Source organism: Anopheles ziemanni, chromosome 3 (assembly GCF_943734765.1).
Source record: "Anopheles ziemanni chromosome 3, idAnoZiCoDA_A2_x.2, whole genome shotgun sequence".
Taxonomy (NCBI): domain Eukaryota; kingdom Metazoa; phylum Arthropoda; class Insecta; order Diptera; family Culicidae; genus Anopheles; species Anopheles ziemanni.
The window spans coordinates 675480-703412 of NC_080706.1; the positions used below are offsets into that span (position 1 = coordinate 675480).

Sequence of the window (27933 nt, forward strand, 5' to 3'; positions counted from 1 at the left end):
GGACGGTCACGGTGGAGGTGATGTGTCCAAAGCAACCTACCGAGAAAGGATTCATTGTCTCAAGTTCTTCAGCGGTTTTTGCTGCCTCGGTGTCGCTTCGTTGCGGTTGATATAAGCGTTTTTTGGTGCACATGTAAGAACGATTATAGGAAAAACCTCAACTATAATTTATGTCCCCGTATAACGTCCGCCAAGGCGAACGCGTGAAATAGTCGACACCGGAAGCTTGCAAGTTGTACGCATGCAAGACCGTCTCTATGGTCGAAGTGTTACGGCAAGCTGCAGAAAGAATGGCCTGACGCTCGCTCGGAATGAAGAACAATCTCCGGCAATTTATGAATTTGACACTAACACACAACCCCGGAATCGGTGGAGAAGAATCGCCTCAAACGAGGTGAAGAGAAAAACTCTATTAAAAAACTAACTGGCAAAAAGTTATTCATAATTGGTTGCAATATAGATAGAAAAGTTGTACTACATCCATTTGGTTTGTGTTTTACACAAGCGTTAAGTGAAAATTAGGAATGCCTTTTCCGTCGGTCGTTCGTCGTTCGTTTTATCTGCGTGTTCCTAGTTTTCCACCGAACGCGACAGATTCAATCATACTCCATCCCTCCCAAGCTTCCGCTCTTCCTTCGCCATTGAACTTTCGATGAAAACATAAAAGTATATTAAATGGGGTATAATTTATGCACCCTATCAGGCGGATGAAGCCTCGTGAAAGTTTTGAAATAGATTTTGTTGCGAAAAGTTGCATTGAACTAATTAAACTAATGTACAACTTTGAGCACGATACGGGACAACTTTACGATTCGTTGCTCATCATCATCGTCATTCTCATTCGTTCTGGGAGTTTCACAAAACAAAAGAGCGACTATTTACGCATTCATATAGAATTCCTATTCTAAAATGTTGAAAATTTCCACAGGCATATTTAGAAAATTTCATATTCGTACGGGTGAATTTCAGAGCAAAATTAGAAAACTTTGGTATGGAAAAGCTAATTTGCGTGTAAGAGATGGCACGTCATCAAAAAGGTGTTAAGGAGCACCAGTTTGCAGCTATCGAGATAACGTTGCATATTGCTCATGGTGCAAGACTATGTTTTCTGTATTTAGGAAAACTCTCCCAAGCGCACCGCAAACCGCTGCAGAAATAAGCATGGGTTCTATTTTACTTTTCGAAATAAACTATCCCCTCCCCCTGAATGCCCAACACGCTAAACCTGGTGAGTACAATACAATGCGGGTCGGGTCAGTTGAACCATGAAAAATCCTCGCCAAAGGCCAACTAACACAGAAACAGTACAACATGTGTATTAAGCTTAACCTAGCAAAAATGAAATACCAACTACCCTGGACCACCTGCGGCTTCGCTTTCCCCAACATTCTCGGCGGTTTGCACAAACAATAACGACCTCAGTCGCTAACGTTGCTTTCATAGCTCGATTATGCTGCAAATGCACCGCACTTTCTACCCACCCTGGATGCGCGAGGGCTAGTGGGGCCCTCGGCTTTGGGTCGCAGTCCATGCGCCGGCCAAACATTGTTTCATCGCATCGTAGGAATCTATAGGGCTGAACATAAGTGCGCGTATTACATGCAGCATGCCATGAACGTTGGTAACGTTGGCAACACTTGGGATCACCATGGCTCGTCGTTAGGTGATTAGACTGCTTTTTTGAAAATTAAGTTACCACCTTCAATGAGCCATCATTGAACATGCACGATTCAATTGTTTAAAGCCCGTTAGAGTGTATATAATATTCGAACACTTGATGTCGATTTTTACAAAAACCGACAGTTTAACATGTACTAAAAATCTCATTCTATGCTATAAATCAACAAGGCTGAACGCGGAAATTAACATCAAATTATGTAGATTAAAAAAAGGATGTAACTTGTCACATTTATATCAATGCCGTAAAATCTCTCATAAAACTCATGCGCGCATTTACAAGGCCATACTATAAACAGCATAAACATTTTCATAATCAGAACGTGCCTGGCAGAGCCTCACGGACCATCTGTTTTGCAGCATAATTAATTCGCAAACATGCAAATAATGGCGAAGTGAAAACGGTAAGCTTACGGTCGCTTTCATGTGTGGGAAAGCAAGCATTTCCCTTGCGCGTAAGGTTGCCGTCACTATACTTTGCAGTTAATAGGGATGCTTACGCTCAATAATTTCCCTCTTAGCATTATGCGTTGGCAGTGTAGTTCTGTTCCGTTTGCCCCACTTATGGGTATGGGATGCTCCGAAAAAGGGTGCCACATAACAACATCCGCTCGTAAAGATTGGAGCGTAAGGAAGCGTGTCGGTTTTCTGATATGCCATTCCATACCATAATCTTCCACCCTTTTCACAGTGCCAGGTAAATATTTATTCTGCAAGCCGATAAAGTGGGCTTCACTGCTTAAATCGTGATAATTTGAAATCGATTTCAACAAACGGCAGCCTGGTTGTGTGGCAAAAGTGGATGTATGCTGCTTCGAAACGGGGGAAAGATTTTCCTTTGAAAATCTCGAATGACACATATTGACATAATCGGACTCAAGAGGAAACCTGTATAACTGCAGATACAATTGATGGCATCGAATGCTGTGTGTATCGTCCTCACTCATATATTTCACAAACAACTCATCTAACCCAATCTGTCCTATTTTAGTATTTACCCGTCCCTTAACGCATCCTATCGATCCGTTAGATGTTACGAAACCAACCGCTGTCGTAGTGTGGACCAACGTTACGCCCGAGGATCTATTAGCAAGTCAGTTCGAAACGGATCGATGTGGCTCCATCAAGTCGTAGCCTGACCGTGACGAAGCTAAAGCACGGATAAATCAGCTCAATCAACCGTCAACTTGGGATTGAGTTCTGAAAGTAGCAGCTCAAGTTTTTGGATCGCTGATATCCACTGCAGTTGCATCATCCCGACGTCCGGAGCAGGGAATTCTTCGTGCAGTGAATAGTTGTGCACTTCTAATAACTTTCCGTCTCGAGCACTCGATGCGAGCCACATCAATCTTCAAAGCAGACCGGTTGGTTCCGAATCCCTGGACGGGTCATCGTGTACGGACACAGACACACACAGAATGAAGGACATCTATGGAGCGTCCGGCGTGCATAGTAGTCCGACGATAAATCCATCATCGTCCACCAAACTAGCCATGCGGAACTACTTTGACTGGAAGCACTTCTGACGTTGGGCGGGGGGCCATTTGCTACTCGATGCGCGCCTTACCTGATATGATTTCGCAAAATCCGACATCCAGTTAGAGGAAGACGTTGGCGATAGATTCTTGCAAATTCGAAGACCTGGGACGGTATTGACAAAGATTTATTGGATTTAAAGAGTCGAAAAGTTAACCGAAGAGTCGTTACAGCCGATAGTGAAAGATCCCCCCCGCAGGGAGTGTTCGTATTGGGAAGCGCATTATAATCGACTGGCAGCTAATTTTGTGAGTGGATTTAGACGAATGCACCCAGAGGGAAACTCTTATCGCTCACTGTAGCTTTTGTGCATACAACATACAATATTGTACTTCGGACAAACGTTTTCCTGTCAAAATGACTCTATCAAATATGGTTTCGTTGCAGAGCACTCAATATATAAATAATGTTGGCATCGTTCATCGTAAAAATGTCCACAATCCCTTTTGTACTTACCGCTCCGTGTATCCAGCCTTGCTGTGCATGTCCCGTAATGGATCATTTGTCGCCATGCCACAAGGATCGATGGGGACGTTCATTCGTGAGTTGAGTGAGCGAACGTAGGCAAAGGAGGGAGACGAAGGATGATGCGGTGCGTGCGGGTGAATTCCAGCACATGCAGGTCCACCGTGTGCCGTGTCCGAGGTTTAAACATTGGCCGTGTTGGGCGCGCTGAGACGCGAACTTCTCGGTTCGATCTGGAGTGATTTGTGGTACAATTCGTCGTCGTCCAGCAGCAACGATGTATCCAGGAGGTAGGATGTAACTTTCGGTATGTGATCAATTTTGTACGGCGTCTGTTGGAAATGGCGTATCTCGCGTATTACGTGCGCAATCTGAAATTGGATCACAAAACGGCCGTCACACGCCCGGATGGAGGTTTGAGTTTGTGTGTGTTTGTGCGCGAAATGGGAGGGGGGGAAGGTGGGGGGGAGGACATCGGCGACCGCTTACTTACCATACGCATTTTGGAGAAGTTCAGCAGCCCATCCGGTGTAAAGTCCGGTGTGCCCTCCTCGATGAAGGACAGGTCGGTCAGATACATGCCCAGGTACGGGATGCAGGGTGGGTCGCACCGGTGCAGGGCCTCGCGCATCACACGAAACCTGCCGTCCGAACACACCACGGCCTGCAGTTTTGTGATTGTCGATTTGATCTACAATGGCAGGGTGGAGAAAGAGAAAGGAACGAGCAAGTAAGGCAGCTTTACCAGAGAATGCCAACGTGTGGCAAGCATCGTGACAGATTTTCCTATCGCGATATGCTCAAGGACACATACTGCTCGAGCTGGAAACAGAATGAACATCCTTTTGTAGGCAGTTTGTTCGCCAAATATTGATGCGATGTATTGCAAAAAGCTTCATTACAACATATTTCTCATTTACCGTGAAATGCTCCAATGAGGGCCATTGTAAACAGCCCAAAAAGAAGATATTTCCAAGTTCATTACTTGAAAGGCCAATATTTATCCTTTATTGTAAATAAATGCTGGTAAATGAAGCAAAATCAACTCGGGATGTCAAAAACTGGCAATCCGAATGGCAGGGCAAACTCAAAATGAACTGGGAGTGGCCGAAAGGACCACGGCGTCCTCGCGACAATAAACCATAAATGGCAAGTGGTGTGGCTTTTATTGGCCACTTGGATGAACTTTTTTGGCCTACAAAGGCGCTTCAACCACCAAATTCAGGGAAGAAACGACCGACGTGTCGCCCGACGCTCCCTTTCCCTTACTTCGCTCCACCAGCGAATGGCAATGGAAGGAGTTCATCATAATAAAAATAAAAAAAGCAATAACACCGGCGGATGCCGGAGAAACAATACACCGGATCCACCACCAGTCAGTACGGCCATATACGCCTTTCGAAGGTCAGAGCCAGATGGAGCGCCCACAAGCGGACCTGGAATTGTTCCAACTTTTATCATTGTTAGCAAAACTGGGCATGAAATGGCGGCGTGTGAGAAATCGCCCAAATGAAATAAGAAGTCATGCTCATTGTTTTGCGAATATTTCTATTCGAGCCAAGTGTCACGACACGTATACGATGGCCCCATCTTCTGTGGGACTTTATCTTTCGTGTGGGTTTTTTGGGGTCTGCTGATTTTGTTTTTGGGTTGCGATAAAACTAAACAATTCCATTCACTACGAATAATTCCATTCAAGATTCGAGGATGGTATGAACGTCATTTTCATTCTAATTCGCACAAGGTCGCTTGATTGTGCAAAATACAAATAAGTTCTTGCGGACGAAATTGTTTCGACGTATCCTTTATATCAAAGGATTGGAGGTGGGATATCAAACCGGCATATCGTGCATATCCGTAGGTGGTATAGCAGATGATTAATTAGTTTTTCCTCTCAAAGCATTTTCCGTGTATAATCAAGACTACAGATAAGCATTGAAACATTCTTCCCGGTCACAAAATAATTCGTTGCATATTTTTAAATCTTACAATCGTTCCGGTAACATCAAACATATCCTCCAGCTACAGCGAAACTACGCTTCCTCAAAATATGTTCGGAAAGCCGAATGTACGAAAGAAAATGGATAAAATCCATTTACACACACACATACACACAAACAACGCCCTTCATTCCAGTGGTGAAATGTGTAAAAGTCCATTCGCATCTTTCGTTGCCTGCGAAAGCCAGCGAAAGCATGGCCCCTCCAGGGACAGGCACCGAGCGGTGCCGGTGTTGTGCTTACGCTAATTGAAATAACGACAATGTAATTCTTAAGCGCCAGGAAAAACTGTTTCACTTGTGAGCCGACACATGTTCGCGTCCATACACGCAGCATTTCACCTGCGTCCTCGCTCGGCCTTGCAAGTGCGAACAGCGCAGAGCGGGGAGATGAGATACGTATGTCTTCCATGGCACAAAACACACACTCCCATACATACTACATGGCGGCTGCGGTAAGAAAGGGTCTCCGAGAGCGTAGAAAAATGATGATATACGCTAGAAAAATTGCATGCCACGAGCATGAGCTGCTTTCGGCGAGCCATGGAAAATATGTTTCCCTCAACGGGCACAAGGACACGCGGGACGACTCAGCAATGAATTACTGGGAGCATCGGGTGGGGAGACACAAGTTGTTGATTTGTTTTACGAAAGTACCCACACTTTGCGTTGGCCGCCGCGAGGGTAAAAGATTCCCGCAACGTTGCCATTTTCCTGGGGGAAATGTTTGTACTTCGCAAGAACGAAACGGAGAGCAAGGTTTGATTTTCTTTTTTAACCACTTGGAAAATTAAACAAGTGAATCATATATTTTAACTGAAAAGCTTTCAATGGAAAAAAAAATTAAAAGAAACCAACGAGAAGGAGGGGAGCATAAACACAAATAAACTGTGAAGTTAACAATCTCGAGCTGAGATAAAATGTACACTTAATGGTAGTAGACATACTTAACGATTTGGCACTGTTCTTAAATTGAAGAAAGTGACTTGCTGAAGCAAGCATGTGTCCGATGTTACTTACTGTCCTAGGTACTTTGTCCCAGGTTTTCTTCAGTCGATAAACGGCCGCATTCGTGAAGGCAGCGCAAATTTGCAGCACCCCATTAAAGTTGTGCAAGCAACGACAAATGTCCGCCACGGCTGTCCACTTTTCGATGGCCGCTACCCGCGCCGCCATGTTGCTCCTGTTGGGTCAAGAAAAAAGAGACAAACACACCATAACCATGTAGTATATACGAATCAAGGCCGACGCACACAGCGGGAGCATTCTGGCCCGTACTTACCTTGACACAATTTCCGAACAAACTAACCGTGAGCCGTCATTGAAGCGTTTCGTCATAAGAATGATATGCTCCGCCCGGGACTTCTTGTCCGATTTCATCCAAGCTTGACCTAGGAACTCTCTGTATTTTGGAGACAAAAACGAAACCAAGTTAACCATGCGACAAAGTGTGCCATGGAAAACCAAGAAAGATTCGTTTGGAAACGGATGTGCTTACTCGCTACGTATGGCCAAGAAAATCTGATGGTCCAAGTAGGTCATCTGTTCCGCAATTTCCAGCGCTGACAGCGTCTCGATGCTTTCCTTGCTCGGCGTCTGTAAGGTATGGCCGATTAGAAGTTTGTTCTCCGGTCTCGCGTACGTGATATTAACCTGTGGTGGCGTGAGAAGAATCTCCAGCTGTTGCTTCCCGCTGTCGATGTCGTCCCGGCAGAGCAGTCGCAGTAGCTGGGATGCAGCTCGGTGCTCAGTGGGCAATAGGTTCGGACTGCAGGTGATGTCGTCCAGGAAGGCTATCGTCTGACTGCGCAGAGCTGCATCCTGCTCGAAGTCCTGGAAGTGCTTCGACACCCAGTGCCGCAGCACGTTCAGCACCCGCATGGTGGCCGGCGAGCTGACGACGGATTCCTTTCGGTTCCTAGCTTCCACCTCGGGGGGCTCGTCCCGGGGATTGCTGGAAGCTGAGGTAGCGATCGCGAATGCCGCCGCGGCCGTCGATGTGCTACTCCTGCATGGTTTAAGTGCGCGATGGCGCAAACACGTAACACGCGGTGCGGGGGATACGTTGCGTACATACACATTTTAGGCGAAAGTTTAGTGTTGCATTTTTATTTAAGGTGCCATTGTGTGGGTAAGGTGGTGTACAACGAGCATATTGTGCGATGGGTAAATGTGGGCTGTCGAGTTTTGATGAGTGATAGCGTGAACGTATTGATGAAAACGCAAATGACTTCTATCTCTTGGCCGTCCTCCAAATACAATCGTTAAAAACCGGACGAAGGCAAATGGTAGCGGATGTGACACTTTCATTACCACAAAAATTCACGCCCTTCGAAAAACGACCACTGTGGTCGCCTACTTTGTAAAGCGTGTGGTTTGTTCCACAACATTGAGTGCTTTTCCTAGAAAGCCCAAGCCACCCACGGGCCAGGATTGTCCCGTGGGTTCACGAGCCGGTTGATTTACACACTCACAGGTGATTACGCGTGAAGACACCATCAGCACATCAACCGCAGCTTGCCGTCGGAAATAAATCATTCCCACCAACGCACCAACGGGGACCACCAAGATTCAGCGCCAGCGCCACACGCAACACACCACACCTGCCTCGTTACTGTCCGGGGGTGGTGGACGGGTGGGTAGATGGATTCCGGGAAAATTGCTTTTCACATTGGCGCCGCTTCGCTCGAGTTCCAGCTCCACGAGCGCGTCAGTCTAGCGTTTTGGTCTCGGTGGGATTTTGGATGGTAAATAAAACATAGGTGTCGTGCTTGTTGTGACACCCTGGCCACACAGCATTCTCCCGGTTTGTGGTTCGCCGGTGCGTGGTACCATACATAATGTATCTTATCAAGGCAAGGCGCCTCGAAGACGACCACAAACCCCAATCGACACCTCCTTGTTAACAATTCAAAATTTGCCACCCATCTTTTGGCAATTAATGTGTCAAACTCATTGTTTATTAATCGTTATCACGCGCACGAGCAAGGAACAGACATGCTAATGCTTCTTGACAATTAAAGTGTAGACTTCAAAGAAACACTCTTCTACGGGGTGATGATTTCCACAAAAGTCATTTCGAGCGACATTTCAAATTCGATGCTTTCTGTTGGAGGCAATGGAGGCGCCTGGTGGTTGATAAAAATCTTTCAATCTCAAATAGTGGAACACATTTTTAAGCTCACTTTGCGCGATAGGCAACTAAGTGAAAACGAACAAACTCTTCAATCTCAGACAAGCACACTTAAAGCTTACTCGCACAATCGCGCCCGTTGTAAGGTTGTGTTTTGAATGAGCTTAACAGTATCCCCATGCTGTGGAGTTATGTACTGGCCCCCCAAGCACAACTAACCATATTAATCATGGAACGCTCGTCTATCCACTTACCACAGAGGATCCGGTCCCATGCTGTGTGAACGAAAGGCCACACCGAAAGCATGCAGTATACGGAGTATGGGATTCGATCGACGTAACGGTGTGCAAAAACATCCAAAGCGCGAGCATGCCCCGTTTATTATTCCCAGTTTCAATTGGACGTCATCAATTTCATCGTTCGGAAAATTGATAATAAAACCAAACCAATTCCAGGGGCACGGTGAGTGGAACGGAACGGACCACCGGTTGAAGTGGTTTTTTGGCCGGAAACGTGGCGAGTGCACGGTGGAAAAAGGGCCGAGTGAATAGGGATGAACAGTGCGGGTTAGCAGCGCGTTATGAAGATGAGGTTGATTATTGGCAGACCCGGGATATCGGAACGAACGGAAAAATTTGGAAGGAAAAGAAGACCGGGCAAGGAAAATCCCCAATCCACCAATAAAAACCCCGACCGACGCAAAAGAAGGCACGGGACGGTTTTATGTTATTTTCACGATGGGAAAGAGACCCGCCGACGCGTCCCATTCCGGCCCAGGTGGATGCGATAAGACGAGATTGCCCGGCCAGGGGTTTCCGGCGACCCGTTTTATGGAGCGCACAATGCGACCGGTGGCCGAGTTCCGTGGCGATAGTGCGCATTACATATTAGTGTGGGTCATTTGGGGGTTGGTTGCGAATGAGTTATCGTTAGCGATGGAAAAAGGAAACAAGCGCACCCGGAGAGGTGGATGAATGTGAGATACATTATTGTTTTCGTAGGGCACACACACACACACACACACGGGCGACAATAAAAGCAGAATCCCAGATTGTGCGAAGGCCAAAGGAGCGTGTCGAAGGGGACCCGACAGGAATGCAGGATCATCCCGTCAGGAATCATCAAAACGGGTCGAGTTTCCGACGTGAAAACCGGGTTTTAATATCATGTCCATGACGATGGATGGAACATTTCGCCGAAACAGCACGAAAGCGCACAGAAGCGTAGGCAAAAGCATATTTTTTACGATTCGTTTCGCGTATGTTATCAAACGGGGTCAAAATATTATGTCGACCGTCAGGGGTTTTTTCGTGTGTGTTTTTACCAGCGCGCACAGGTGGAGAGATTTTCGTTCGTTGTTATCGTTCACGTGTTGAAACGAAAGCAGACGGTGATGGTCGACGATTTGTTGCAGCGACAGGAATTTTGCAATTGCATTTACCGCGTTCGCATTCGGAATTTTATGCCGAAGCGAAAACCCGGCAACATCGCAAATTGTGTCATTACGACATGGGATGTGGTGATCGTGAGCAGATTTTTGTTGTTGTTGTCAGAATCCAATAGATAAGCCCACAAATCCCACGTGCCAGTTATTACGTGGTGTATTGCGGGAAGGGGATTCGACAAGAGTTTTATGATTATTTTCACGTTTGGTTACACAAACCATACCAGGAATGTAAGTTTATTTTTGTATGATTGAAATTTTACCGTATTCAAGGAATATTTACATTTCCCGTTTGAAAACAAATGAGAAACGGTACGGCGTACGGGGACCATGTAAAGCCAAAACATACGATTAATAATCCCACGTAAAAGAGTGTGGGAATCGTTGGAAGGGAGTGAAGATCGTTTCGATATTTGACCGGGTGGAAGATAGAAGTGTTATCGAAAAATTCATCCCATGGAATTTGAAGTTGCAATCGTTGCAGGTGGGCAAAGGGATGGGTATATTGGAAATGTACACTCCATTCCAACAATGTATGCAGACGCATTCGCATGTTTGTTCATACGAGCAACCGAATCGCGAAAAATTCAAAACGGTATTTGAGCAACAAAATGAATGAAATGATTAAGTGGAGTTGCGCCAACAAGAATGGAGTGAATGAGCGGAACGAGTGAAAAACGAACATGTTGTGTTCATAAGGCACCCCCCCCAGGCGGACAGCAGCCCCAAGATAAATCCGAACGCAAGATTAGAAATAAGTTCGTCGGGAAAGTAAGGCCAGCGATATCAGCGCCCAGCATCGGGATTGGTTCGAAGACCGGCGGATTTGGAGGGGGAGAGACAGAAAGAGGGTTTGATGGAAAGTACATAGAGCAGACAGGGATTCGCACACATTCGCATGACCACAATCAATCAAAACCAGGACCAGTTCAGTCAAAGACGGACGGGCAGCCGTACACGACGTCATGCAAGCAGACGACGGATCGCAAAGACAGACAGCGGCACACGGACAGACACAAACAGAGAGACAGTGAAACATACAAAGACAAATACAGAAAGATTCGGATGGATGAAGTTTTCCGAACACCGTTCGACAGTATCGGTCGGTAAAGGGTGTCGTGGGAATAGAGGGTTATAAACATAAAGTCGCCCCGATTAAGTTTGTCGAAGGAGAGCAGGGAAGAGACCGTCCATAGGAGGGAGATTTGTTAGGTGTATTATTTTTGTTTCCATAAGGTTAACATTTTCCCCACGTGTGAAAATTGGGTGCAAATGTAGTAGCATGTGGTGAATGATGAGTGGATTGGTGTTAGGATTGTCGTTCGAGCGAATTGATTCCAGACAAAGATAAGGGTGATCGAATCGGTGTCCGGCAGGATGAAAAGCATACGAATTTGTGTACCATGTGAAGTGAGCAGTTTCCGGACACCGATGATGCAATCCGTATTTCCGAGGGAACGTTTGCATTCGTTTCGGTTATGGTTTGGTTGAGGCGTGTTAGATTTGTCATAATAGTGTTTGATGAGTTTGTTGTATTTATTTATGCACGATTGATCGATTGATTTGATTGATTAATTTCGATGCATACGTTTCGATGCACAAGAACAAGAAACATCCATAACACGATCATACACGGGTATGAGAGCAAGTGAGCAACACATCCAGAGAGAAAGAGAAGAAGAGAGAAAGAGAAGATAAACGGAGCGTAAGAAGATAAGAAACGAGATAACACAAAGCGACAAATGGTAAATAATAAGAAATTGTTCATATTGTCCAATCATATAAATAATAATTTCGTACAGATTTATTATTGTGAACGGTTCGAGACGCCTCGGAGTGAACTTGAGTAGTAAAATTAAGTACAAAAATAGATATAAAATGAGAAGTACACAAACAACGAGCCCATGACGTTACGGCATGATCCAAGTTTGAGCTACAGTTGTATGTTGAGTTTACATAGTACATATCACGTATTATCGTTTAAGTTGGTCATGCTGGTCAAAGCAATATTCAAAAGGATATTCGAACCTCTAATTGGCAGATTATCGGCTTATCAGTCTTGAGGGAAACTATTCACATGCGGCGATGGAAATAACAGTTAATTTCATACTGCTTATCGTAACTGCTGGATCGTGCGGTGGAATCCATTTTATGCAAATTTGAAACTCAAACCCCCCATTCCCATTCCTAAAAAAAAACAAAATGCTTTACAAAGCATGGCAAGTAAAGGCCTCCGGGTAGCATGTAGTTTCCTCACCGTCTTGGCCGGCTGAACAGCAAACGGAAGTTCATACATCACCCTTAGAAATACATTAGCCCTAAATCTTCATCAATCTCCGATAGTGTCCGCTCTTTCCTTTCCTCTTTTGGCAGCCTGATTGGCTCGCACTGTTTGCACTTGCCCTTGTTTTCACTCTCAATGGTGTGGTGACTTTGGCGCCCGCCTCGGCGTTCAACCCTTGCTGCCGTGGCCAGTCGGCCCCGGGGTTGTCATTGGCTCACTTAAAGGGTTGGCCCGTGAGAAACGTGCAGACGTGCATCGGGGTTGCGATGCGGAACGTGTGAAGTCCAACACGGGGAAACACTGGGGGCCGAGGACGACTGTGTGTGTTTCGATGGGGAACAAGATTTATGTAGCAAAATACGTTTTCATCGTTCCAATTGTAATAAATCTTCTGCCAAAACGATGGGCTTCATGCCTCCTTGCGGCGGGGTATCTTCTTTTGAGCAAAACGCTCCGCGCAAGGGGCGCCTCAAGGGGAATGGGAAGAAAATGACGGAGAACTAGCATCGGAAAAGAAAACCTACGCTCACGTACTCACTATCCCCTCCCCCACTCCAGCGTCGAAGGAAACGGGTTGGCTTAGTGGTACAAGGAAACGGAAATCTCGTACAAGCATTATCCTTTTATCGTGCAGTTTTGAATCATCTCGTGTACGCCGCTTAAAACTGGTCCGAAGTTCATGTTTCCCTTTGTTGACGGGTGAATACACTGCTTGGCGTGTGGGGGTATTGGTAATCCCGTGGTATGGCTCCGAGTGCCTTAAGAAAGTGGGGCTAAGAAATCGGTCACATTGGTATACGAAGATGCTGAAGAAAACATTACAAATTGCAATCCGATAAAGCGCAATATTGTTTCACCATACATCATATCACAAAGAAGGAGATTTGTTCTTGAGTCAGTTTATTCTTTGGACTATCTATCTTTATATTACTACATGGAGAGAAACATGAAACTTTAATGTTACTTTTTTTGAGATTACTGAGCACTTAAGAAGAGCAATATTAAATGTTAGTTCTACTAAATTTAGCTGTAGTTGTTTATAATAATTTCGTGACTGTTGATTTATTGTTACACCTACCAATGGAAGCGTGGAAGTCTGAGTAAATTATGTTATAACAATTTGTTGATAGAATTGAATCTACTTTATTCTATTGGTAGTATATTTTATGTAAAGCTTATTCAATCCCTTGAGAAGTAGTTACAGCGATCAGGTTGATTTGTTTCATTAGAAATCCACTTAAGTAAATATTCCCTAGCAAATGCCAGGAGTCATCAGCAAGTTGCTCCTTAACTAATTCCCCATTCGCCGCTTTTTGGACGCTCCAGAAAATGGTGCTCAATGTAACCAACAGACAAGGATGGGACAGAGAAGTTTTTGCGTTAAACAGCGCCGTGTCCCAGCGGCTTTCGGGGAAACCATACTTGGAAGTGCACGGCAGAGCGGTTCTTGTTTAACATCTTCATGCGAATAAGAAGCAATAAATCATACATTGTCGGAAACAGGAATACGTAAACAATGTTCCTAGCCCAAACACGCACACACAAAAACCCGACACGAAATCCCATATACGAAGCCCGTGCCTTTTCCCAAGCGTCCTGCTTCGATTGTTGCTGCCGTTGGCAGTTCTTTTTGCCGATAGGTCTAGCATCGCCTCTCACATAGCTATATTTCAAAGTACAGCACAACCACTTTCCAGAGCATGTGTTTGCATATGCAGTGCTGTTCATCGCTGCTGATCTCGTGGCAGAGTATTTTTTCCGGGCTCCCTGCCAAGCTGCCTGGAAGTTTGCCTATGTGCGCACATCTCTGATGCGAGTGTCTTCAAACTTTGCCCTTTAAGACTGGGCACAATTGCTTGATATCTGGCGACCTAACAATTGCTGGGGCTTCGACATTTCCAAGGGATTAGTCTGTCTCTTGACGTTTATACTTCGAAGGAGACGGTGGAACCATAAAAGACAAAATCGCTTTTAACATACATCAAGATTATGCTCGTCCGCCTCGTCGTCGGCTTAGGCTTAGGTCTCTCTTCGAAAAGCTTTAGTAAATGGCAATGACATGATTCATTGTTTCAAGTGAAAATATTATTACAACATGTCCCTAGACACGAGGGACAACGTTTGAAGGTCAACTGAATAGTGTTATTTTATTTAAATGAGAATGGAAGCATACTCATCATTAACGATATTTTTATTATTTGCCTGCAAAACCTTTTACTTTTTTTAGAGAATTAAGGGCAAATTTAAAGCAACATTTACAGCAATAAATCCGTTCCACCGAAAGGTGCTTTTGTGTTAACCTTACAGTGCTTTGGCAGGCAATATTATATGGTCGATTTGGTGCACTTTAAAATCGATTTCGCATGGTTTCGCTTCTACCGTTTCAAGCTAAGGAGAAAGGTAGAAAATTCCAAAAGGAGCGAGTAATTAAGCTGTTAAAAGGATTTATCGTCCCTCCGTCGTGAATCTTTCCAGCTGAGGGTTTTATTTTCATAGCGACCCAACTCAAAGTAACGAAAAATACTTTCTTCTGTGTTTTTAGTTTACCTGATTCCGTTCTCATATTACCCGTAGCTCAATCTTGGACCGTCTTACAATGGGCTGTTGTTGACTCTGCCCGAAAGTACATAAAGCTGGAAACTTTTAACGAGAACCCAGCCACATACGATGTACAACGAACGGCATAAAGTCATAAATGAAAGCAACTCGCGGGCGTTTGAAAACTACGGTTGAGTCCAGGGCAGAACGTGTTTTGAAGTAGAGAGCATGGTCAGAAGAGATGGTAATAGATAAACACAAGACCAAAAAACGGATCAGCCTGAAACACGCGGGTAAAGAAACAAACAGCTATACCTGACTGCAAGGAGCAGGAAAACAAAACGCAAAAATAGTCAAACACAACGGTATGCAGGAGGAAACGAGCTCCCTCGCATGCGTCACTGAGGACAACAAACAAAAAAAAAAACGGGATTGAAAAATGAAAACATCCGAACAGTGTGTGTCCATCAACACAGGGTCACAAGGACACGAACACGCACAGACACATGCACACGGAGTGCACGGACTTCCACGGTCGGGTGAGGGGAGTCCGCCGGGAGGCTGCGTGCGATGCGGAGAAAGGGGGGGGGGGGGGGGGGGGAGCGGCTGCGTTTACCTGCGTTGCGACTGGCGGTAGGAGGTGATTACTACGCCTACTTTGCTGGAGCAGTGAGGAACGTGATCGTGCTGCATGGAAGCGCGGGACGAAATGGTGTTGAGGGAAACGCCGCCCAGCGATCCGCGGGGGGTGGTGAAGATTGACGTGGCCATGTCGTCGTCGCTTTCGGAAAATCGGCGTGTGCTGAGAATGAACCGTGAAGAGAATCAAAGAAAATGTGATAGCAAGAGAAAGGAAGAGAGAGAGAGAGAGGGAGAGAGAGGTGGAAGGAAAAGAACAGTGTAAAGTGCATCGGAAAATACACTGAATTCCCTCTCATTTCTGATTCACGGTTATCCGGTTTGCCGGAAATCCTTTGCGTCTCGTTACTTATTTAATGAAACCTAATTCTGAGTACACATTTTACACATTAACGGTTTTATGCAATAATGAGATACGAAATGAATACGTTAATTTCCATCATTCTTGTATTCCTAATGACGCAAAGAACCGTACAACCGGGACGCAGTGTAAAAGGATACTATCGATTGTTTTTTTCGTGTAAATTGATCTTGTGTGGAAAGGGATTAGTATTCAAGCGAGGTTTATTTTTCTCGGGGGTCATGTTGTACAAGATGCAATTCAATACCAAAAACAAGGTTAAAATGATTCGAGCAAACGCTTTTCTGTTGGTGATGGAAAAGGAAATGAGTCATTGCATTACAAACCGTGGGGGGGGGGAGGGAGGCATTCCTTGCTGATGGAGTGCAAGATGTGCAAAATGTGCAAAACAAGGGAATGTGGAACGGCCAGTGTCCACACACAGTATTAACGCCCATTTTCAATCTGTTACAGCCGTACTCGGTTGTTTGCCGCGTTGCAATATTTAGAATCCATCAATAAATTGTACAGAAAGAAAAGGAGACAGACTGCACGGGCGAACGCAATGGTTGCTGAGGATAAAATCCGCACAAATCATTGGTAAAATATGGGTTCGGAAACCGAGCCCTCCGTGGTGATGAAATGTGGCAGCTCAGTGTTTGGCTGTGTCAAGTGCAGACGGAATTAACGCACCATCTGAAGTCGCGAACGCAAAACTACCACTGTTGGGATGAAATTACTACACTTGGCCACCTCAAATGGTCGCTGCGGGTCGACACATTACTGAATTTCCTGACCTTCGAGCGAAGCCTGCCTACTTTACTCATAAATTAGTGCACAATTAATCACTCCGCTTTTGGCCGCTCCGGTGCTGACGATAATCGCACGCACGCGGAACCAAGGATGGGAGATGATTTATCTGATGAAATGATTGTACGCGAATGACCATTTCTAGTGCACTCCGCACTACACGAGGGCCGCCGAGGCGCAGCTTAGGGACGTGAACATCATCATCCCGGGACATGCCATGATGACCAGCGAAGAGAACGCTTCGCCAGCGTCCCAAGCATAGGAAGCAACCCTCGGCCGCAGACGTTGGTTGGTTGGACCATCTGGAGCATTGTTTGGTTGCGTGACGGAGGGCGGTGTACGTACCTGGAAGAATCACGATCCCTTTGCGGTGTCCCGAACAGGCTCTTGCGCTGTCGTTCCGGTGTCTTTGGGGCAGAAAATTTACGAGTCGTCAGCCGTGGACTGCTGCTGGTCTTTTCGCTCTGGACATTACCGCGACGCAGACACGTCGAGAGCACGATGGATGAAAGAGACAAATAGCAAATATTAAATCAAATTAAGTCCACCTGCACATGTGAACACGTGGGGAGCATAAACATAGAAATTCAATAAAACGAGTTGAATAAATCTTTACCGTGTCGGCAGGAAATGTAGGCATGTTTTACCGGTGTGTAGCTTTAGTAAAGCAAAGAGATCCGTTTTCGTAGTCATGTTACTTTGTAAATGGCACATAATGTGTCTGACGTAAATTGAAAATAATTAAAGCAAACTTTATGCTTCGTAAAGAGTATGAAAACAAAGGTCCACGACATGCACGTGTTAATAAGCACACGTTCACAAATCCACGGTACACGGAAAGGAACCGTAAAATCGTTTACCCGATCAGTACACTCTAAATACACCTGAGCTCGAAAGGTTACGCCGTAATGGTAATTTAATGGCAATGGTCGGACCGTTTAAGCGCCTCACGGTGGCGAGCGGACGGATGTAATGTCAATGCGATACCGGTCGCGGACCGTTTAGCCGGCGAGCGATTAACCCCGCCTAATCCCCAAAACCAGAAGTGCATACCTTGCTGAAGAGGCTGCCGTCACCGTTGAGCTGCAGACTGTGGCGATGCTGGCAGAGGGCGGCATGCGGGATGGCGATGTTGTGGCCAACGCTCGGTCGGCGGTCGGTCGGCAGCAGGTGTGGCGGGGAGATGCTCTTCGCGGACGTAGCCGTTGTTGTCGTCGCCGTCGTTATCGTAACCGTCGTCGTCGGCGTCGTCGAGGTCGTCAGATAAGGTTGAGTTACGATTTTCGGACCGCCATACTCCAGCCGTCCCTGCACGATGGTCGCCTGTTCCGGTTTCGGCGACGGAAGGGAGTGCTGTTCCTGCAACGGATGATGTCCGTTCGGCGACTGGCCATTCGATGGGCCGTAGCACGGCGTTGTCGTTACAGTTGGCGGTGTGGGAGGAAGTTTAATTTGTTGCTGCTGATGTTGCGGCAAATAATGCTGTTGGTGCTGGTGCTGCTGTTGTTCCTGGCATGTCTGCTGTTGTTTGGCTTGTTTTAATGGCGCCTGGTCGTCCTCCGTTTGACTGGTGTCCGTGGTGCAGATGGTGGGAGTCGGTGGCGTCGTCGTCGTGTAGCTTTGCTTGGCGTGCACCTTCAGGTTGATACGCTCTGGTAGTGGGCTGGTGGGTGCCTTACCGTACTTGAACGTTCCCTCCGTCGGAGTGTCGTCCGATTTGTCCTGCCCACCGGACCCGGTGGATCCGACCAGAGTGACACTGCTCAGGTTGGAAGGTGAGGACGGTCCGCTCATGACTGTTTCTAGAAAACACACACACCAGACAACGAGCGGCGGTTTAGACCAAAGGGTGTATAATGGGCAATAAACATGCCCTAATCACCTGTCAAAGTATCGGAACTGCTGGAACCGGGCATCGCCTTCGGTATGACCAGGTACGAGTCGTCCTGTGGCTGGTGATGAATCTGGTGCTGCGATTTACTCTGCAAATGCACCGTTCCACCGGTCGGTTCGATCGGCTTCTCCTCCAGCTTCTCGCTCGGATGGTGCGCACTGTGCACTATTACCGGCCCGACCTGCTCCGGAATCCAGGAGAGGGTTTCCTGCTCCGCACTCTGATGATTCTGATAGCCCCTGCGAGAACCTCGAAATCGAAGACCTGTTGAGTCACCGCTCATCGAGCGATCCCGGTCGGCACCCTCGGAGCAGTAGCCTACAAGTGGGGTGGGAGGAAATAGAGCCATTGATTGCATTTCCCTCACCTCATCTACATTGACATTGGTATAGTAACGCACCGGAAACGGAACTTGCACCCGATGTGCGACGTGGAGAGGCCCGCCCGTCCTGGTACGGTAGTTCGAGAAAGTCCGTCTGATGTTCACAATCACACGACGGTTCGACGGGTGGATCGTAAAACACACTCTTGAGGGCGTTCAGCACAGTCTCGCCGTCAGTGAACACACGGTACGTTAGCAGGAAGGTATTCAGAAAGTCTATCGATAGGAACCTCAAGTCCGTCAGACGCTGGAGCAGACGTTCCGGCGTGGCGTAGCGCACCTGCGGTAGTTTGCACGAATTCAACGTTCGCGAGAAGCGAATATCCACGTCGTCTTTGAACAGACGCGGATCCGCTCGCAATGCCTGATGGCCTGCAAGAAGGGATGCTTCAAGTTTCACCAGTTCACAACATTTAGCATGCACACACACACACACACAGAACGAAGAATCGAAAAACATCCAATTTCCATCGGGGGTGGGTTAAAAACATGGGTCAGGTGAGAGAGAGAAAGGTACAATGGGAGAAATGGAAAGACAGAAAAGGATTACAACCGAGCAATAACACACTCAGGAGATGAAACTCCAGAGCTGCGTGTAGGTCACAGTAACATACCTCCCGACGATCCACCAATTCCCGGCGAAAGCAACGAATGCATGTGAATGTTATCGAGACATTGCGAGATGTCACTGATCCACGCTTCCTTGTCCTGGATTGTCGGTGCAACCAAATGGATACCGTGTCGGGCGCCCGATTTCGATTCGACCAGTATCTTAAAGTCCCTGTTCCCGGCATTTACTGATTCCGTCACGCTCAGCGTACTTCCGCGGGTTGATGCCGAACAAACGGAAGCCTCCTCATCATCGTGCTGCACGTCGCTAGGATCCTCCACAAGTGTGGCATCGGCGAGTGGGATTTTCCCTACATCCGGTAGCAGGTGCAACCGACCACCAGACGTTCTACAATTGTCCAATAAAATTATTCCATTTTTACCACTTCTAGTAATTTTGATACGGGGGAGGGAGGAATGAAATTGATAGAGAAATTGTTAGAACCAAATTACAACACAACAGTAGGCCAAATGAAATTTAAAACATCAAACGGGGTGGGCCCCTTCATTATGATATACTATAAGGGCTTTCAGATGATATCATAGAGCAGCATTATTTCTAACTGCAGCACATGATATTCCAACAGTACCAATTGAGTTTATAACGCCTTAGGCTAAAACAGCCAGTAACAGCGTAGTGTATATGCTGTTTAAATTCGGCTACCAGAATTCTATCTGTGAACAATGCGGAGAGGAAACCATTTGGAATAAACGGAAAAAGAATTGAATATTCAACATTCGACACGTTTCCAATGGTTTCTGAAACATTTCGCGATAAACTTCGAGTTTCCACGCTTTGCCTTTACACATCTTTTGCAGTCACCTTGGTCGATGGCGTAGTAGAGTCTGCGCTAACTAGAGGGCGCTAGCATACACCACCAGATGGCGCTAGGAGCTTATAGTTTATGGGAAATATTGAAAGAGAGGTAGTATAGGATGCATTTTAGGATAACGATTATCCCAATGTACCTCGTCGCAATAATCATGTGGTTGGAGAACAGAAAGCACTGCCGTACGGCATCTCGCTCGCTTTTGAACGAAGCCAAGCGGCTGCGTATTCGTCCTCGTCCTGGCGGAACTTGCACCAAACTTCCTGAAAACGAAAATTGGCAGCTTTATGGCAGGCACTGACAGCATTTTTGGAAATGGTGCTTTACGGCAAACAACTGGTTACTGACCTTGCCTCACAAACACCTGATTGACGTCGAGTAGGATATCGCAACCCTCCACTATCATTCGCTCGACAGCCAGATTCTTACGCAGGTTTTCCGTTTCCGACACTTCGTCGTGCATTTGGCGTGAAAGATCCTCGAGCTGTTGACGAGCGTTCTGCAGGCTTTTCCGCTCGACGTGGTCATGGGGCGTGTGCGCCAGCAGCTCGTGCAGCGTGATGATGTACCGCGGGATCTGGTGCATTGGATAGGTAAGAAACGTCTCCAGACTGCGACCCTGGCAGGAGGGTTTCGCCTCGAGACGCTTCAGCACCGTGGCAAAGTTGGTGTTGCTCTTGCACTCGGTCAGTACCTGCAGACTGTAGTGATGGTTGCGCACGTACTCCTGGTAGATGCTCAGCATGGGCAGCAGCATGTCGAACAGGTCGCCTAGAAATGTATTCGGAAAATTAAAGCTAATTTTATACAACATGATGCATGGGCACGTCGAGGAAGTTGGGCACGGAAGGAGTTGGTGTCGTTAGAGTGATGGTGATGGTCAGAAAATCGTCTTCGGTTTCACCTTCCATTGGTTTAGTCGCGGAGATGAAGCTGTCTTACCAAGCACTAGCGTCGGCCACGACTCGAGCCGTGAGGTCAGTCCTTTGAGGAAGATCTGGTGCAGGAACAGGACCGTCTCGGAGTTGAGGAAAATCGAGTTGACGTCCTCGTGCGAGCAGGGAGGCCGCTTCGAGCTGGCGGCCATCTTGAACGGGCGCAGAAAGCACGCCACCAGCACTTCCAGCTGCTCCAGGTACTCCTCCTCTGCCTCGACCATACTAAACACGAGGTGGTTCCGCTTGCGCATACTTTCGGCGTGCGGCGATCGGATGTACTCCTCCACGATCTGCTTCCAGCGCCGTCGACAAAGCCATCCGCGGAAGAAGCTCTGCACCTTCTTGATCTTGCGCAGCTCAATCGAATCCTGCACCGAAGCGCATAGGCCCGGAAGCGAACCGTGGTCGTCCTGCGAGTCGGCCGGGACGCTAAAGCTACCCCTTCCTACCGGCGTGGCAGAGTAGCTGGATCGGGTCTCCTTTCTCAGCACACAAATCTAGCTCCGGCCGGAAACCGGAAATCGCAAACCGTGGACATCATCGCGAAACGCCAAGCCGACACGCGCCGTGTCCGGAAACGAGGAAAGTCAAAACAATAATTAGTTCTTAAGGTTGTTCGGTCGTTCGTGCAAACAACTCACACCCATTAGCCCTCTTGCGTCTACCCAGGCCTCCCCCCCTGTTCCCCCCTCTCTGCAAACCACAGAATGCTTCCGGAAAAGCTTCCGGCAAGCGTCGGTGGAATGGTGAAGTGAAGCGAATGGCGAGCGAAAACTAAGGACGATTAATAACCATCCGTCCGTAGTTCTTTCACCACCGTACCACCCTCCCAAACGCCCTTTTGATCACCCACCCACCCACACACACACACTTACCTCGGTGCGAAGTTTGCGTATTTCTGATGCCAGTTCCTCGCACTGCTGAGTGTACTGCCATTTGGCCGTCTTCTCGCTTTCGACTACTTGCAACAGATGGACATGCTTCTGCTCGAGTTCCTCCTTCTGAAGTAGCAGTTTGTTGAAGCTGTTTTGTTTGTTCACCAAGAAACATCAACCGGCATGAGGGGAGGATGGGGAGATTCGAGCATATGAGTGTACGTTACAAAACAATTCGACGAAGAGCGAGCAATGGAAAACGAAATGAGTGGAAAAGCGAGACAGTATGTACATAGCACCCAGCAGAGAGTGCGCCTCGAAAGCCGACAAGTGTACTAATTAAACTGCTATCAGCTAAAGAGCGTTCGGGGTCGGGGCCAACGGTTTCTGTGGCTCCGGTTTTGAATCTAGATCGACTTTCGGTTCTCTAATGAATATGCATGCAAACGGAATTTGCATAGGAAAAGTGCCATCCTTGGGGACAATGATAATAAGCTTTGGACGCTAGATTTATTGTACCGCCAGCAAGCGCAACGTGAAACTAGTAAAACCCGGGTCGAAAGACGAGTAGGAAAGCCCGGAAGGAAAAACATTATGCTGAGGCTTTTATTCCAATGCTACTGGGTTGTATTTTTTTCCACGCATACCTGGCTTCCCGGATTGCTATGATCCATGCTGAACATTCGGATTCCGTGGCTGCACGCAGTTCGTACTGTCGTTGATTTTCCCGTCGGTAGCAAATAGTGAAGCAATGCTGTAAAATATATGCAAATAGTGTAACAATTATCTGCCCTCCTAAGTTTTGTTGCGATTTTCTGCGACGGTTGGTTCTGCGCTGGTTGGAGGTTGTGTTATCCTTGGGATGTTTGGCAACTGACGGTAAATAGGATTCGTTACAGCATCGAAAACGTCATAGATCTTTTTATAGCACAGTGAAACATTATCATCACCCGTTGCTACGAGCGATACCAGGCGTTGATTTACTAAGGCCCTTTTCGATAGCTTCAAAAACATTCCCGAGCCCCAAAAAAAAAACTGGTCTAAAATTGTCCATGAAACGCTGGCATGCAAATGCATCACACGTGTGGGGGGGTGGGATTTATGTGTCTAAAAATAAAGGGCCAGCTCAAGGAATGCTTCGCAAGTCCTTTCATCTCGGGCTGCCGGAAAGTGTCGATGTTTCTTTCGCCCGCGTTCACATTGTGTGAGTATTCCACGAGGATTGTAATAAAATTTCCTCCCTCGTCTCTTTCATTCCTCGCTCGCTCCTTATAGTGACGCGCACCATTGGGACCATTTGTTTACAGTCATATCTTGGGGCATTCGTTGTGCCCGGTTCAGATGACCGCAACCACGAGTGTACAACGTTAAGGGTGCAGTGGGCAGCGCTCTTACGGTGACTACTCGTCCGTCGAACGATACACCATGCTTCCATGATACTGTAAATAACAAACTCGTTCCTGCAAACGGTCCGGAGTGCCCTTCGCTCAACCGTTCCATACCGTTTCCGGTGTACGCTGAGGACTTGTTGCAAAGAAGTGAAAACATCAACAGTTCCTACACGGGCCGGAAGACAGATGAATAAAAAATTCACCCAATGCAATAACCTTCACGAGTGCTAAAGAAAACACGCACGGAAGTAAACTTTCGAGGGAAGACGATTGAGGCGTCCATATAAAGGTGCTACGTTTGTTTGTTTGTTTGTTTGTTTGTTTGTTTATCTGTTTTGTAGATTTATCGTTTGAAAAACTTTAAACACGATGTTGTATACTTGGTATTCTAAACTGTAACAAATTGTTCACCAACTTCTTCAAAGACGACAGAGGATCAATGCTAGAAGTTTTGCGTCTTGAACTTAATATTTGTTAAACCAAAATACAATATCGAAGCAATAGCATTATATAGGTATTCATGGCTATCAGTTGAATTCTAATCGTTTATACTTCCATCATTAAATTAAAGTACAAAACACTTACAACTTGTTACATCAACTCAACAGCCACGCAGCTTACCACGACATCTTTTCCTGCCGGCAAGAACCACAGAATGGTTTAGTTTCGAAATGCATGAAGCAGACTGAAAACTCATTACCCAACCGAAACCGAAAAGAGGTTTCGAATTAAATCCACCTTCTACTCGACGCAACCCGGTCCTAATGCAATCCAGGGCAGGGCTTGATGGCCGGCGGAAAGAAACATCGGTTTTGTTATGTCTGCTGTCCACAGCTGGTGCCACTTTCAGCGATATTAATTATCCTTGCCATTTACGCTTCTTGAGGGCTCGAAATGACGATTTTGACACGAACATTATCGTCATCACGGGCACAACTGGTGTCATGTTTGCATGTCCTGAGCGAATTAGTCGCTAGCAGAGGTTTCCTTTCTTCTTCCCTCTCAGGCGTCAACATTTTGAGCAATGATTGCCAACAGTCATCAAGCTCAATCAAGCCACACTGGCCAGCTAAACCAATCAAGTTATGAACCTCTTTAAGTTCTTATTTACAATTTCTACCGAAACCCTACCCAATGCCGATCGTCGGAACGTGTATGAAAAGGCACGATTACTGTCTGGGCGGAAATGATTGCTGTTATAAAGTAATCATGATAATGGAAACAAAATGCGTTGCACAACATTTGAACCAGCCACAGATCGCATAAATTGACAGCGATTAACACACGAAATAGCAGTCATTTAGTTTGATTGCGTCGATAAATAAAAAAAAAAAAACCCCGAGAAAAGAGCTTCCTTTGTCCCCAACGTTCAACTGCGCGAATCAACCGGCCCGGAGAAGGCAACCCAAACCCGCGGTCAGTTCCTTGTTGCCACGGGAGATGATTTGCTAAACGAGTGGGAGATAAAAAAGAGAGGAAAAAGTTTTCGGCTTCAACGGAATTGAAAACATGGGCTTCGGGTTCTTTGGCAGGTTCGTCGAATTTTCCCTCGTTCCACATGACTTCGCACGGGGCCACACGCGCGGGCAAGTTTGATGGAAACGGCATCTCAATTCTAACTTTCGCAGCTGAGAACAAAGGACATTGAAAGTTATTTTTAACCGAACAATCTTCACTCGCCTTTGCGCAACGGCAAGTTTTACTGCTTTTCTTTCATTTAAAGAAAACTCCTGTGTCGGTTCTATAGACCGACCGAGCCCCAGAAAACCGCGTCACCAAGCCCATCAAGTGACGCACAAGCCGAAGGTTTGCGTTCACTTTTAAACAACCGTTTATATCCTACCGTAGCGTCCGAGGCCAATCTCCGAGTTGGGATCTTAAAAACAGCTTGTTCTCGGTGAACATTTTTCGCAGGTTCGCCCTTTCGCCCAACCAGCCGGATGATGATGGCGCATGGTGCTAACGTGTAGTACGGAGAACGGGGCGGACCGGGGCTCCCGTGCATATGTTTTATTCATGCGCCTTTTTTATCAAGTTATCAACTGCCAGATCAGCCAGATCAGGGTGGATTGCTGCTCGATGGTCGTCCACGGATTGCCGCTTCAAGCAAGGTTAACCTTCCGAAATGATCCTCTTCTTTCGCAACGTTTCGCCATTTTGCGAGTTCATTTAAGGTTATTCATGAATATCTGATTAGCTACCTGCCTGTTGCTGTAGCCTTTTCCACATTTTTCTTCCAATCATCTTAAACCTCTCATTTTTCATCTCTCACTTTCTCTTTTGTGTGTTGTTGCTGTTCAACAGTTTTTTTTATCAATCACGAAACCATTGGCTTAGGATTACCTTGATAGCTTGCTGGCGAAATAGAGTGAGTCGTTTCCAGTTTTAAAAGAGATCTAACAGCCACGAAAGATTTATTTTTAAGTGCACATCATCCAGTCTTAATTGTGTTTGCTTAATCCGTTTTTTTTTTCCTGTATTCTTCTCTATGTTCGTTGATTACAAAAATGGCGTTCTGGGGATGCGCAATCAAAACATCCCCTCGGGGCACAGGAAGGTTGAGTTTATTGATTTATTTATAAAACAAAATAAATAACAAAACAAACCTAACACCTACGGAGCACCTTTCTAACGAATAAACGAGCATCGTAATGATTGTCACACATTTCGGGCCCCACGATGAACGGTATAGGCTTTGTCATAAAACCAAACGAATGTCCCACGTGGTGGCAATAAACTGCGCATGTGATACATTGGTCTCATATATTAATGTTTCTTTCAATCTCTCACTCGCCTGCCCCCAGCATCTAGAGAACAAATCGTTGGTGTTGGAAGCCTTTCCCGTTAACCCCACTCCAGCTGGACTCCAGCTGAGAGGCCCAACAAAATGTGTGTTTGGCTTAAACTCCCAAGGACGAACACATGTGCATTCGGTGCGTGTTCCGCGGGGTACGAAGCCCAAAGAATGAGGAAACTGTCACTGATACAGAAATCGATTTCATTCGGCGCGAGGACCAACCACTTGCGTGTTTGTTTGGTGGAACGGTGGAACGTACCTGTAGTTTTTCCTCTTTTATGATTTTGGAAGCCTGGCCGGCGTTGGTGGATATGGGGGGTCCTGATAACGAGGGGGCTGAAACAAGTCGCTCACAGTAGCAGCCCTCCAGGAAGATGAGTCCGGAAGGGCGTGATGATTGTTCCGATTCGTAGTAGAAGAGTAAGTTCTGCGGATGGAAAACGGTTGCGTTGTAGCGCTAACCACCGGCATTGGGGGGAAAAGCCGTCGGGAAAAACTCACCTGGTACAGCACAAACCATCGCATCTGCCATTTGTTGTTATCGGACGTTCGTTTGTGCAGATATCCATGCTAAATTTATAAAGAAAAAGGAAAACAACGAAAGATAGAATGATAACTCTTATGTCCATCCTCATTCAAATATTTTTAGAAAACATAATTAACTGCAAAGGGGACATTTTACACCCAAAAACATCCAACTAAACCATAAAGTTGCAGTCTTGTAAAAACATAGTATATCGCATGCCGTCATTGAACTTGCTCTTGTGTTGTTTCATGTATGTCCTTTTTATGAACGTCCACGTTGCTCGTAGGGAAAAAGGAGAAACATTCTTATTTGTTTAACCTGCTGTAATACACACGAGTTCCCTGTGTGAAAAACTGCCACGATCCTGCCACGAAAGGGTGGCGATACTCAATTAGAGCAAAATATGTGTTCGTCCAGCAGGTGGTATTTTGCTGTTTACGAGAAAACTTTTGTGGCTCTCCAGCTCCCTTCCGAAAGTTTGATTTCAACCAAATGAGGAAGGTGCGCTTTTGCGTGCTTGCAAAAGTGACGCTATCGTGCCACGAACATCAAACACGATGGTGGCCATCTACACTCAAATTTATGTAATGCTTTTCAAACAGCGTGTACACTTTATGTAACGTACGATAATTTTATTTTAATAACATAAAAAGAGAGAGAATTTTAATGGAAAAGTTGTTATGCAAGGTTATTAGCTTGTGCTGAAAACAATTCAGTTTTCTTTTAATATGCTTACCATAGAGTGATCATACTGTGCCCGATCGGACAGCATAATCAGCTGATTTTCGTTAACACGCACGGAACGTTGCATTTTGGGGCTGAGCAT

The 27933-nt window shown here is 46.3% G+C and overlaps 1 protein-coding gene across 1 annotated transcript; it reads right to left on the minus strand.

Moving 5' to 3' along the window:
• Positions 1 to 3860: 3860 nt before the first annotated feature.
• On the minus strand, positions 3861 to 27933 carry LOC131288037 (ras-specific guanine nucleotide-releasing factor 2-like). The gene is made up of 21 exons (XM_058317134.1): positions 27844 to 27933; positions 27083 to 27151; positions 26841 to 27008; positions 23041 to 23147; positions 22394 to 22541; positions 21523 to 22015; positions 20929 to 21351; positions 20720 to 20843; positions 19756 to 20099; positions 19160 to 19528; positions 18748 to 19077; positions 17919 to 18667; positions 17211 to 17329; positions 15693 to 15878; positions 9065 to 9085; positions 7331 to 7685; positions 7176 to 7273; positions 6960 to 7079; positions 6698 to 6860; positions 4172 to 4369; positions 3861 to 4049 (listed from the first exon to the last, which is right to left on the minus strand). Exons 1-21 carry the CDS (start codon positions 27931 to 27933, stop codon positions 3861 to 3863), a joined length of 4863 nt encoding a protein of 1620 aa, XP_058173117.1.

What these genes read in the sequence shown, in the direction of transcription:
- LOC131288037 (XM_058317134.1), bottom strand. Translation starts at nt 27,933, where the DNA reads ATGCTCAGCCCCAAAATGCAACGTTCCGTGCGTGTTAACGAAAATCAG. An exon ending in TCAGGTGTTTGTGAGGCAAG is followed by an intron (nt 20,844 to 20,928) that starts GTCAGTAACCAG and finishes TTTCGTTTTCAG; the next exon opens with GAAGTTTGGTGCAAGTTCCG. An exon ending in TACCGCCAGTCGCAACGCAG is followed by an intron (nt 9,086 to 15,692) that starts GTAAACGCAGCC and finishes TCGTTCACACAG; the next exon opens with CATGGGACCGGATCCTCTGT.